At 36.7% G+C, this 12,617-nt stretch overlaps 2 protein-coding genes across 3 annotated transcripts in view; one reads left to right on the forward strand and one right to left on the reverse strand.

The window, feature by feature from the left end:
- Window positions 1-3,724: 3,724 nt before the first annotated feature.
- The window catches only part of LOC115434644 (gamma-aminobutyric acid receptor subunit alpha-5-like), a 69,730-nt gene continuing 60,837 nt past the window's right edge, over window positions 3,725-12,617 (reverse strand). Inside the window, exons 8-10 of the mRNA XM_030156691.1 lie at window positions 10,069-10,221; window positions 9,604-9,815; window positions 3,725-4,959 (exon numbers count right to left, since the gene is read on the reverse strand). Coding sequence (XP_030012551.1) covers window positions 4,660-4,959; window positions 9,604-9,815; window positions 10,069-10,221 — 665 coding nt within the window. The 3' untranslated portion in view covers window positions 3,725-4,659. The remainder of the gene's footprint in view (window positions 4,960-9,603; window positions 9,816-10,068; window positions 10,222-12,617) is intronic.
- The window catches only part of LOC115434573 (gamma-aminobutyric acid receptor subunit beta-3-like), a 158,595-nt gene continuing 157,267 nt past the window's right edge, over window positions 11,290-12,617 (forward strand). The window contains exon 1 of one of the 2 annotated variants that reach the window (XM_030156612.1): window positions 11,290-11,987. In XM_030156612.1, the coding sequence (XP_030012472.1) occupies window positions 11,836-11,987 (152 nt within the window). In that variant the 5' untranslated portion in view covers window positions 11,290-11,835. The remainder of the gene's footprint in view (window positions 11,988-12,617) is intronic. The other variant, XM_030156620.1, reaches the window with a different exon arrangement.

The following is a 12,617-nucleotide window of genomic DNA, read 5'->3' on the forward strand; positions in this document are numbered from 1 at the left end:
TTTTTCAGCTAAAATCTGGTATTTTCCATTATTTAATGTACTGATCATATAGATGTTCGTAAAAGCTCAGATTAAAGTTGAAGGTTATTACATTAAACAGAGAAAACTAAACAAAAAAAAAAGACATTTTCATCAAAATATATCATTAAATAAACATAAACCAAGCGTCTCCATCCACTGTCATTGATCCAACTCCCTGGTTTTTACTGGTGAATCGATGTTGTAGAAGATGACGGTGTTTCCATATCTGATGACCATGAAAAGATGACAATCTGTATTTTAGACCAATTATTTCAATGTATTGATAGGATAAGTGGATCAACAGGTATTAAACAGTTTAGATCAGAAGATGGTTTTGGTCGCTGGTGGACATTTAGGTCTTTATGGGTTAAAGGACGAAGGAAAATGGAGCTACGTACGTTTGACTTAATGATTCTGCGGCAAACATGGGCAGTATGAGCTGATGCAGAGGTTGTTACAGAGGAGAAAGGGTGTCTGGTCTGTTCGTGTGGACCTGCTGCCATGGCGACCTTAGACAGACAGATGTATAGATCGCCTTTTAACTGTATTCCACTGGAGCTCTTTTTTTTTTTTTTTTCTTTTTTACACAGTAGCTGTTCTTTAACAAGCACAGAGACACGGCGAGTTGTCTTAGACCTGCTGATAGACACCAACTGAGAATTTGAATGATTGCTTTAGAACACTTAACAGAAAATCCAGCACAGAAACATACAGAATATACAACAAATGAGCTTTGAAACAATATTAGGCTACGTTCAGACAGCAGGTCTTAATGCACAATTCAGATTTTTTGGTGAAATCCGATTTTTTTTTGTGTGTTTGTTCATATTACACATTAAATCCGAGTTCTATCAGTTTTGAGTTTGAACTGAATGCGACCCTGAAGTGAGCCGCATGCGCAAATAAGGTCGGTCGGATAAATGCGACCTGGCCGTTCAGAATGAAGTCGCATTGCAAAATATCAGATAGCTATTGGATTTAGGACCACACCGAATGCGACCCTGAGGTGACCCACATGCGCTAAAGAGGTTCTGACGTAATATGTGATCACGCAGGCACGCACTGCGTTTACGGGAAGGGTTATTATTGTTAACGAAATGACGAAAACTTGAATTTAAAACTGTTTCCTTAAAGGAAAAAATGCTAACTAACTGAAACTGTATTGTGTGCTTACAAAACTAACTAAAACGCGTAAAAATTCTGAATAAAATTCCCTTTGTTTTTGTCAATTTCGGATTGATATGAAATACATTTTTTTCGCTCGAGCAATTTTAGCTAGCGCCACCATACGGCACTTCACGGTCCACCACTTCTCGTCACTTGTCGTTTAGAGTCGGATTCTTGTCCCTACTCTACCTGGCAACATGGAGACTAAATATGATGGCGAGGAAGATAAAAGATATGAAAAAACTACAACTAACCTAAAATTAAGCATTTAAAAAAAAGAAAAAAAAGAAAACTAATGAAAACTAGCGAACTTGCTCTAAAAACGAATTAAAAGTAACTGAATTAGAGAAAAAAAAAATTTAAATAGAATTCAAAACTATTCTAATTTTGGTTTACGTAAATAAATATATTTTTCGCGTCGCTCCTCCTCCTGGGTGCAAAATTGTTACGTTTGTCGCATTTCAATGACGTAAAGGTCGGATAAAAAGACTCAAGTCGCATTGTAAAATATCAGATATCTATCGGATTTAGGACCACATCGAATGCGACCCTGAAGTGACCCACATGCGTGAAAGAGGTTCTGACGCAATATGTGATCACGCAGGAACGCACTGTATTTACGGCAAGTGTTACTATTGTTAACAAAATGATGAAAACTAGAATTTAAAACTGTTTCCTTAAAGGAAAAAATGCTAACTAGCTGAAACTGTATTGTGTGCTTACAAAACTAACTAAAATGCATAAAAATTCTGGATAAAATTCCCTTTGTTGTTGTCAGTGTCAGAAAGATTTGAAATCAATTTATTTCGCTCGAGCAATTTTAGCTAGCGGCACCATGCAGCACTTCATGGACCGTCACTTTTCGTCACTTGTCGTTTAGAGTCGGATTCTCGTCCCTACTCTACCTGGCAACATGGAGACTAAATACGATGGCGAGGAAGATAAAAGATATGAAAATACTACAACTCAGCATTTAGAAAAAAACAAAAACTATTAAAAAATAGCAAACTTGCTCTAAAAACTAATTAAAACTAACTGAATTAGAGAAAAAAAAGTCAAAATTAAATAAAATCCCAAACTATTATAACCTTGGTTTACGTAAATAAATATATTTTTTGCATTGCTCCTCCTCCTGGGTGCAAAATTGTTACGTTTGTTGCATTTCAATGAGGTAAAGGTCGGATAAAAAGACTCAAGTCGCATTGCAAAATATCAGATACGTATCGGATTTAGGACCACATATGAAAGTGGCCTGGGTCGGATTTATGCTGTTCGGATATAGGTCACATATGGGCAAAAAAAAATCGGATTTGGTCCACATTTGCCTGCAGTCTGAACGTAGCCTAAACTGATATTTACTCTAGGTCCCGATTTCACAAAGCAAAGCATTAGCAGCTTAAGTCACTTTTATTTACATGTTTTTTTTTTTCAGTTGTAGGTGCAAGCTAGCATCTATTCTAGTATCAAAGTCAATATTTTGTGGGTCAGTACTCCGAGCAGCAGGTGGCAAGAGTAAAATACACTTAAAAAAAAAAAAAATCTATTAAAGCAATATAATGCTGAGGCAACGTTTTGCAGGGAGCATGGGTCATTGTGTTCCTGAGTATGTCTCATCATAGTCCAACATACACTATGCTGTGCTATGACTTGCTAGCCACATTACCATAACATGTGCTCATTGCTTCCAGTTCAGTTCACATAAAAATAAGACTTACGTAAAAGCTCGATTAGATTCAATCACTGAAGCCGATGGATTCTAAATGGTCTAACGTAAGCTCTGCGACAAGCAACGAGATAAAGATTAAGAAAAAATGTTATCAGAGACAAAACGTACTCAAAGTGAAAGTCAACATCAGACTTTGGCTTTTTTAAGGGTGTAATACATGAGCATTTCAACACCATCTTTTTTTTTTTTTTTTTTGTGTCAAAGTAAAAAGCTGAATTGTCAGAAGAAAAAAAAAAAAAATCTATTTACATGATTCCCTTATGAGTTTCGGCCTAATTTCCCAAAATCCTTGCAGCCTTAAAATAGTTCCACCGACCTAAGGTTATCTATATTCCAGCAATGTCTTTGCCAGTTTTTTTTTTTTTTTTTCATTTAGGAGGATAAACGAGCAATCCGTCAAAACCATCTGCAATCATTTGACACCTAATTGATCCCTGTCCTCTTTTCTGTTATCGGAGCAAAGGTCAAGATGAGCAGCTGCAGAGAAGGTAGGAGGTATAAGCTCTGTGCCAAGTGGACATTAGCAGGGTTGGTGCTGGACTAAATGAAGGCTTGAACCTTGGTCACCTAACTAGATGATGGCCTCCAGCCTTTTGGCATCACCCCACTGATTCGCAACACGCTCTGCATTCTGAGCATTGGCCTCTCAGCTGTGAATATTAGTTTCTCAGCGAGTGACCTGAGCTGAAAATTCAGTTACAGATATACACATATACCCAGTCTCTAATTTGTCCTGAGCGCACCATCAACAACATCAACCACAGACAGTTTAATAGTCTTGTTGCCAACGTTTTTTTTTTTTTTTTTTTTTCTTTATCCTCCAATTTCTTCTTATTTTTCCATCAAGACAATAAGCTCCATTGACGTCTACTGGTTTTCAGAAACCAGGCCTGCAGCAGTAAGCTTTGAATCTTCAAGTAAAGATGTACAAAGAGACACACAAGCAGCCACTGCAATAGGAAAAAAAGGCAAAGGTTTTTTAAAAAAGAGACATGAAACTAAATTATTAATGCACTTGCAGCATTAATCTCAAGGGGAATGAGATGTTTCTTCCACATAGTGCGGAATTAGGTGCGTTTTTTTTTTTGTTTTTTTTTTACACATTTTTCAATTTTAAAAGCGTGTAATATTGCAGTTTTTTTTTTTTTTTTTTCATAGCATATGTTCAGTGCATTTCAAGCCACTGTCTCCATGATAAGAATATGAAGCGTTTAAATTTCAGAAATACATACATACACCGGTTTCATTTAAAACCCGTCCTCAAGTAATAGCGATGAAGTGTGCTCCCATACATTAAAGTAGTGATTGACATATACATGGTCGGTTGTCAAGACAGAAAAGAAGTCCAAGTTTTCCGTTTTTGAAGAGAGCGTCATGCAAACTGCAGCAGGATAAAGGAGAAGAAGCAAAGCACCCGCTTTCTTTCCAGAATAGTCTCATAGTAGCAGTTTGTTCTTCATCAATCAGTTTTAGGCCATGGAAAATAGGAAAGGGTGTTGCAGCCTTGCATCCATTCAAAGTGCTTGAAATATATACTTTAATGTCTGTTTTTGTTCTTCAAGCGCAGATTTTTTTTTTTTTTTTTTCTAGGGCAGAGACCTTACAAACAACCTCTTTCTTTTAAGTCCATCCACCCTCATCAAATTAGGCTGGACTTACAAAACTTCTTTTCTTACACAAACTCTGTCTCAGTACAAGAAAAAAAAAAAAAAAAACAACTTAAAAACATAAAGAAAGAAAAGAGATTATGTCGAAGTGGCCACTCCTTTTATCACCGCTTCCCTGTTGAGGTACATGGACCAGTAGACGAGGTTGAAGATTCCAAAGAGGAGGGGGAACACTATCCGTGACATCTTGTCGATCTTGCTCACGCTGTTGTACGTCTTTTTGGGATCCACCATCTTTGTCTCGGAGGCCCGGAGCTGCACCGACGTCGTGTTGGATATTGTGGAGATTGAAACATCCTTGGTGAGGTTAGGCGTGTAGTTGACACCCGCCGAGCAAACGTTGTTGGGCTTCTTCGACAGCACCATGGGGTCCCGTTTCTGCAGCAGATTACATTGACCAGAGAATTAGCTTTAAGCCTTCCACAGATGTAGTTTCCTCTGCTATTACCCACACTGTGGCCTGAGATAATCAATGCTTTTCATTCTGTCTGTAATGATTAGAGATTTGTACAGTGGTAAACAATTCGAGCCAAAACCTCAGGTAAAATGGGAAGCTTTTTTGCAATGGATTTCACTCACGTAGCAGCATGATGCCCACAGGTGGTGTGGCATTTTGATTTTTATTCATCATGACTGCAATATGCATGTATTTAGAGCAGGTGCTAACAACACATGACAGTTTTCCTAAACCGAGCACATTATACTCAATGCACTGAAGTGACTTTCAACATCCTGATGATTACCTCCACCAGGAGGTATTGTGATCGCTTTGCTTTGTGTGCGTGCATGTGTTTGTTTGTTTGTTTGTTAGCAAGATAACTCAAAAAGTTATGGACGGATTTTTATGAAATTTTCTGGAAATGTTGATACTGGTACAAGGAAGAAATGATTAAATTTTGGTGGTGATCAGGTTGGGGGGTTTGGTCCAATCAGAAGGAGGAGTGGACTCACATCATGAACACAAATGAAGGAAAAAAAATGAACAAAATGCACAAAAAAATGCAGAAATTAAATGAACACAAATGAAGGAAATTATTAACAAAATGCACAAAAAAAATACAGAAATTAAATGAACACAAATAAAGAAAATAATGAACAAAATGCACAAAAAATACAGAAATTAAATGAACACAAAGAAAATAATGAACAAAATGCACAAAAAATACAGAAATTAAATGAACACAAATAAAGGAATTAATGAACAAAATGCACAAAAATGAAGAAAATACAAAAATTAAATGAACACAAAGAAAATAATGAACAAAATGCACAAAAATGAAGAAAATACAAAAATGAAATGAACACAAATTAAAGAAATAATGAACAAAATGCACAAAAATGAAGAAAATACAGAAATTAAATGAACACAAATGAAGGAAATAATGAACAAAATGCAAAAAATGAAGAAAATACAAATATTGAACAAAATTAAGAAAAATGAATATAAAAATACAATGAAGAAAAATTACGAAAATGACCAAAAATGAAGAAAATATAAAAACAAAATCCCCCAAAATTAAGAAACTATTGAACAAAATGAACAAAAATAAATACAAAACAAAATGAAGAAAAATGAAGACAATAATGTAACAAAATAAAGGGGGGGTGGGGAGCAAATCTCTCTTGGCAGAGGTCTGCGCTCTCCGAGTGCTTTTCTTGTTCATGATGTGATTTCTGTGGATGTGTTCCTTCTGGGATGATCACTTTCTTTTTATGCACAGATATTAAATACTGACAGCGACTGTTTAAAAATGTAATTATAGCCTGTTGGTGTGTGGTGCCTTCACAGATCATGTAACAAAACCAAATATTCTTTTGGGCTTGATTATCTAATACCCTACTGTTAATGAAATGTCTTGTGTTACAGTGTGATCTATTCCAAACACTGATATTCAGACTTTAATGAAAATTCAAGGGGTGAGCAGAAGACAGGGAAGTCCCATTATGAAAATGTTTAGCAGTAATATTAGTGAATTGTAACGGCGAAGGGAAAAAACCTCATTTGACAATAGAAAAAGACACTTTTTACTCCATTGAAAAATCCTATTAGATTTGGGTATGCAATTTTTTTTCTTTTTGTAGGATACTGTAAAGGCACTGCCGAGTTCTCATTAGTACCAAGGGGAAAAATACAGGTTGAAATTGAAGCCAAATTGAAAGCACCTTCAAGTGTAATAAAAACTACTGACGCCTGGCAGTTGCTGGCTCTGCAAGTCCAATTCATTTCTATTCTGCGAGTGTCAAATTTCTCTCCAGAAATATGAAAAGAGAGATTTCCAGGAGACATCATGTTTGTATCTGGTTTCTTTGGGCCCTCTAATAAATTTCACTGTTAGGATTTTTGTAAATTACAGTTCTATTGATGAGATTTTTGGGCTAATAGCTTTTACCTCGTCATAGGTGTGACTGATCGCTCGATAGGCAGAGTTTCTGTATATTGAATATTTTACTGTATATACGTATATTCCTTTCCTGTCAGAAACTACTACACTGAATTGCGGTTGTGGTTAAAAAAATTACACCAAAGAAAGAAAAACATCATTTTGTTGCTCAGTTGGTAGCAGCACAATATCACAATAGTCAGCCTGTTAGCATAGCTACATACATACAGTATGTGTAAATATTTAGCAAATAGTTGTAATAAGAAATTTTACTTGATGCGATTTAAAAATAGCTTATATGCAATTATGCAAGCACTGTAAGTTTTAATCTGCCAGAGTTCTTTTTACAGTGGACAAATTTAAAGATGGACGACCAAGACATTTATTAAACAGATAAAACCAGCACGAGTCCTAAAACTAAAATCGACTTAATATTTTTTGAGATAAGTTCAATCTATTCTTTGGGAGCTATATCTTTTTGGGGTCAAGCCATCAGCACAATAACACTTGAAGATATCTCCACATGGGCTTCGTTTGAAAATAGTAGTCCAGACCAGTGGTTCTCAAACTTTTTACAGTGGTGTACCCCCGGAAATAACTCTCCCTTTAGCATTTTTGATTGAAAAAAATTGGCAAAATTTGTTCCTGTGCCAAAGGTGTCGTTTTTTTTTTTCAAAACTTTGTAAATAAACAACATATATTTAACTGTAATATGTTAAAGATAGCAAATCTTTATAAGTAAATTTTGTGTGCAAAATATAAACTAAAAAGTACCCTCTTTCACTGACAAAAAAAAAAACAAAACTTAATTGGTCATTAATTAATAAATGAACCTTTCATCAAAAAAAAAATAAAAATAATTACTCAAACTCATCTTGAACAATATAAAATAGAAATGTTCTTAAAATGTTCTCAAAGTACTACTGTGTATTAGGGCCAAAAGAAAATAAAAACACTTGTCACTACAAGTATAAAAGTAAAAGTGATAAAGTGTTTAAACACTTTATTTTGATTCTGTTGGGTTTCTGTAAATTGGCTTAGAGTCTGGTTTTGACCAACTCTATATATAAAATGTCAAGAGATAACTTTCTTGTGATCTGGCGCTATATAAATAAAATTTGATTGATTGAGTGATTTAATTGGTTTTCCCCTGTAAGTCGCTTTGGAAAAAAGCGTCTGCCAAATGCGTAAACATAAACAAACATAAACAAGTATAAAGTCGGAAAATATTGAGATGAAACCTGTATTTTTTATGAGAATAAAGTCGAATACAAAGAGTCATAATTTTATGAGAATAAAGTCGTAGTTAAAAAACAAACAAACCTTAATTTAACGTAAATAATGTCGTACTTTTATGAGATTAAAGTCATAATATTTTGAAAATAAATTCACAATAGTGTGATAAAAAGTCATAATTTAGAAATTGTTGATGACAGAGTTTCCAGTTACAGAAAAACCGAGATTACACACTTCTGTTTTTTGACATTTAGTAAATATTGGTAAAGTTTTGCACAGATTTCCAATGGAAAAGTGACTACTGTTAGGTAAATGGTGGGAAAAAAATGGAAAAAAATTGACCCAAAATGTGACAAAATACATATGCCTTAGCTTTGAGTCAGAGTCATGTATAACAATTGCCAGTATGTATGCACTAAATTTGAAGTAAACTGAAACAAAATTCATGTTTTTTTATAGACGTGGAATTTCTGCAATTCTAAGTAAATGGGAGAGTTTTTTTTTTTTTTAAAGTGTCATAAAAAATGTGAACTTTGACCTACTTTTCCCAAAATGTTGCTACATCTAAAACAATAAGATTTTTAAAAATTCATACAAAAATGTAACTTTAGTACGAGATAGAGGGGTAACATATAATAATGAATATATCTGTAAATCAACCCCATATTTACGTTGGTCGCCATGTTTATGGAATGACTTCTCGTGTCATCTCGCGATAATAAAAAAACAAATCATCGCGTTTGTGATTTAATGGAAAAACTGACATTACACACTTCTGTTTTTTTTTACATTTAGTAAATATCAGTAAAGTTTTGCACAGATTTCCAATGGAAAAGTGACTACTGTTAGGTAAATGGTGGGAAAAAAATGGAAAAAAATTCACCCAAAATGGGACAAAATACATATGCCTTAGCTTTGAGTCAGAGTGATGTATAACAATTGCCAGTTTTTATGCACTAAATTTGAAGTAAATTGAAACAAAATTGATGTTTTTTATAGACATGTGGAATTTCTGCGATTATAAGTAAATGGGAGAATTTTATTTTTTTTGAGTGTCATAAAAAATGTGAACTTTGACCTACTTTTCCCAAAATGTTGCTACATCTAAAACAAAAAGATTTTTAAAAATTCATACAAAAATGTAACTTTAGTACGAGATAGAGGGGTAACATATAATAATAATGAATATATCTGTAAATCAACACCATATTTACGTTGGTCGCCATGTTTATGGAATGACTTCTCGTGTCATCTCCCGATAATAAAAAAACAAATCATCGCATTTGTGATTTAATGGAAAAACCGACATTACGCACTTCTGTTTTTTTGACATTTAGGAAATATCGGTAAAGTTTTGTGCAGATGTCCAATGGAAAAGCGACCAGTGTGTGTCCATATGCTGTACCTTAGGGTGCTGTGCCTCCAGAGCCTTCTTTCCATCCCACGCCCAGCTCCTCTTGGTGAAGTAGTTGACTGTGGCGAACTCAATGAGGGCCGAGAACACAAAAGCGTAGCAGACGGCAATGAACCAGTCCATAGCTGTAGCGTAGGCCACTTTAGGAAGAGAGTTCCTGGCACTGATGCTGAGGGTGGTCATGGTCAGCACAGTGGTCACCCCTGGGTACAAACAAAGGCCGTGACAAGTTTAAATTGAGTTTTTTTTTTTTCTTTTTTTACAAGCTGCCGGCAACTGAGTAACAGTCTCCTCACATTCAACAAAGGTGAACGCTTTAATAACTCTTAACTGCCAGCTACTGCTCAGTGGGCAACTGTTATTATCCTCCCTGGTGTTAATGTGCATGCCAGATAAATTAAAAACTCAAACGAAAAACATAAAGTATATCAATAAAATAAAAGTTGCTTTACTCACCAAAGACGGTTCTTGCGGGGACTGATTCTCGGTTTAGCCAAAATGACACTTGGGACAGGATTACAGTCATGAAACAGGGCATATATGTCTGGATGACAAAATATCCAATTTTCCTTTTCAGGTAGAAGTGGGCCATCATCACTGTATACTGTCCTGAGGGGAAACAAACAAATAAAAAAAGGTATAAAGTTAGATAGTACGGTAAACAAGACCAGCAGATAGATATGTCTTAATGATGGAGGAATCTCACAGAATTAGATTTGACATGCAGGACATAACAATCATTGCTGTCTGACTTTTTATCAGCAGAATCATGTCTGACAGTATCCAAAATTGCCCTGATGACGCTTTGAGTGAATGCAATCATTTGATAGAACAGGCATAAAGTGCAGTATGACTGGAGAGGTGCTCATAAACTCCGCTAATGTTTCTATCCCGGCTAATGTGTCTCTGCTCGTTCGTCTATTCCCGTAATGAAATAATCAGAGGTGTCGGGGTTTGCAAAATGGAAAGTGGAGGTGGAACGGTTAAAAAAAAAGGGGAACATTTCATATTCTGTTGAACATAACGGTGGAATGAACCTGACTGGGAATCCATTATTAAACTGAAAAATGAGAGCAAGGGACGTTAATTATTATGGTCGATAGCGAGAACATGACAATAGATTATTATGCAGTTAATGTCTGCAATTTGACAATGGACGATGACAGGCTGAGGTGAAGTCAGAGCCAGAAAAAGAGTAGAGAGAGAGAGAGAGAGAGAGAAAGAGAGGGGACACAATATTCAGTTAAACAACTGAAGATTGCATTTGAGGCTTTAAAAAATCCTCTCGCCAGCAGCAGTTTCCAAATGCAGGCACTGGTAAACTATGAAAAAAATCCAATGACTATATTCCACACTCTAAGGCACATGTACACAAGCGGCTCTTTCTCTCCCCCTCACACACACACACATACACATACACACACATGCACACACAGACACACACACAGTAATACACAAGGCTTTCTCCGGGCAAAATCGGATTTTTGAACCTCCCTAATCCCTGGTTACAATCTGCATCCTGCCATCAGTGAGAGAAAGAGCGGGAGTGAACTAGAAGTGGTGGTGGGGGTGGTGGTGGTGGGGTGTTGGTGGAAGCTTCCTGTCCTGGGATCCTCCAGAGCTCTAAGCCCCGCCCACTCCACCCTGCCAATCCAGGCAGAGACACGCACCAAACACACACTGAAACACACATATGAAGCATGATTTTGCACTGCTGACACACACATAGACTGACACACAGCCTAAGCCACGGAGAGGGACACTCACTGCTGCTAATCACTGGTGGGATGGAGGGGGGCTAACCGTGTGGACATCTTCAGTCTGTGTGGGTTTTTTTTTTGTGTGTATGTTGATTTTTTTTTGTTTTTATAGCCGCTGTTGATGGAATAATGATCTAACACTCTTTATGGGACTATCTTCTTGCAGAGGATATAAAGAAGCGAACAGAAAATGTGCTGTGGGCCTCCCAACATCAACTGACATCTGAGGAGTTTATTTTGTTGGCGCCCTGTGCTGAGGGCAAACAACTTCACTTTCATTCAACATCCCCATCACCACCGTGCCTTGGTAGTTCTTATCCCAACTTCTTGGTCCTCTGATGCCCCCATGACTCCAGTCCGACAGGCTCCCAAACATCCCTTCAACTTCTACAGCTGTTGGAAATACCCACACACCAGGAGCTGCTGTCCTGGGACACCCCAGGGTCACCTTTGCTCTTAATGCATGGCTCCCGACAGGACTGGGGGCAGAGGAATGAGGAGGAACATGTTCCTCTGGTGGATCTTACTACTGTTCTCCCAAGGATTTGTATTGGAAAACGTCCGAGGGGAACTCCCGTTCATGTCTGGGAACAACGCTGCCATGCTGGTCAACTGGTGAGTACTTAAATAAGTTTAACCCTTTAACATTAATCACATGTTGGCCTAAAGGATGAGAAGACAGCATCAAAATAAACACTGAAAAATTTTTAAGGTTGCGATGATCTTATCAGGCCAGAAAATTCAGCTTCAAAGACAAAAAATAACATTTCAAAGCAAACTACTCTGAAACTGTACATTGAACTTTTGCAAGCAGGTCTACTTTTAGAGTTGGGAAGGTGGTGGTGGTGGTGGTGGTGGGAGTGGGAGGTTATTTTAGGAAACGAACTGTTGTCTGAGACGGAAGGAGTCGTATCCTTAAAGATCTCAAGTGTTTAAGAAACACTTGCAAACTAATCTCCTTTTGCACCACACAGAGCTCCAACTCAGATGGGAGTGTTGTCTAAGATTAGACATGCTAATTAAAGAGTCACCACTTCACATCCATCTCCAGTATTCCCAGTTCTAGACCATCAGTAAGAACACTCTGTCAGTCTCTGGGTGCGTTTACATGTACACTAATATTCTAGTTTTCCCCTAATGTTCCATGTTAAGTGTTTACATGGTCAATAAAAATGAATATTCCATTAATATTCCTGTTTACATGACAATAAGCCTCCATCTTTTTTTCCTTCAAACACCAACAAG

The sequence above is a fragment of the Sphaeramia orbicularis genome, chromosome 2 (assembly GCF_902148855.1).
Source record: "Sphaeramia orbicularis chromosome 2, fSphaOr1.1, whole genome shotgun sequence".
Taxonomy (NCBI): Eukaryota; Metazoa; Chordata; class Actinopteri; order Kurtiformes; family Apogonidae; genus Sphaeramia; species Sphaeramia orbicularis.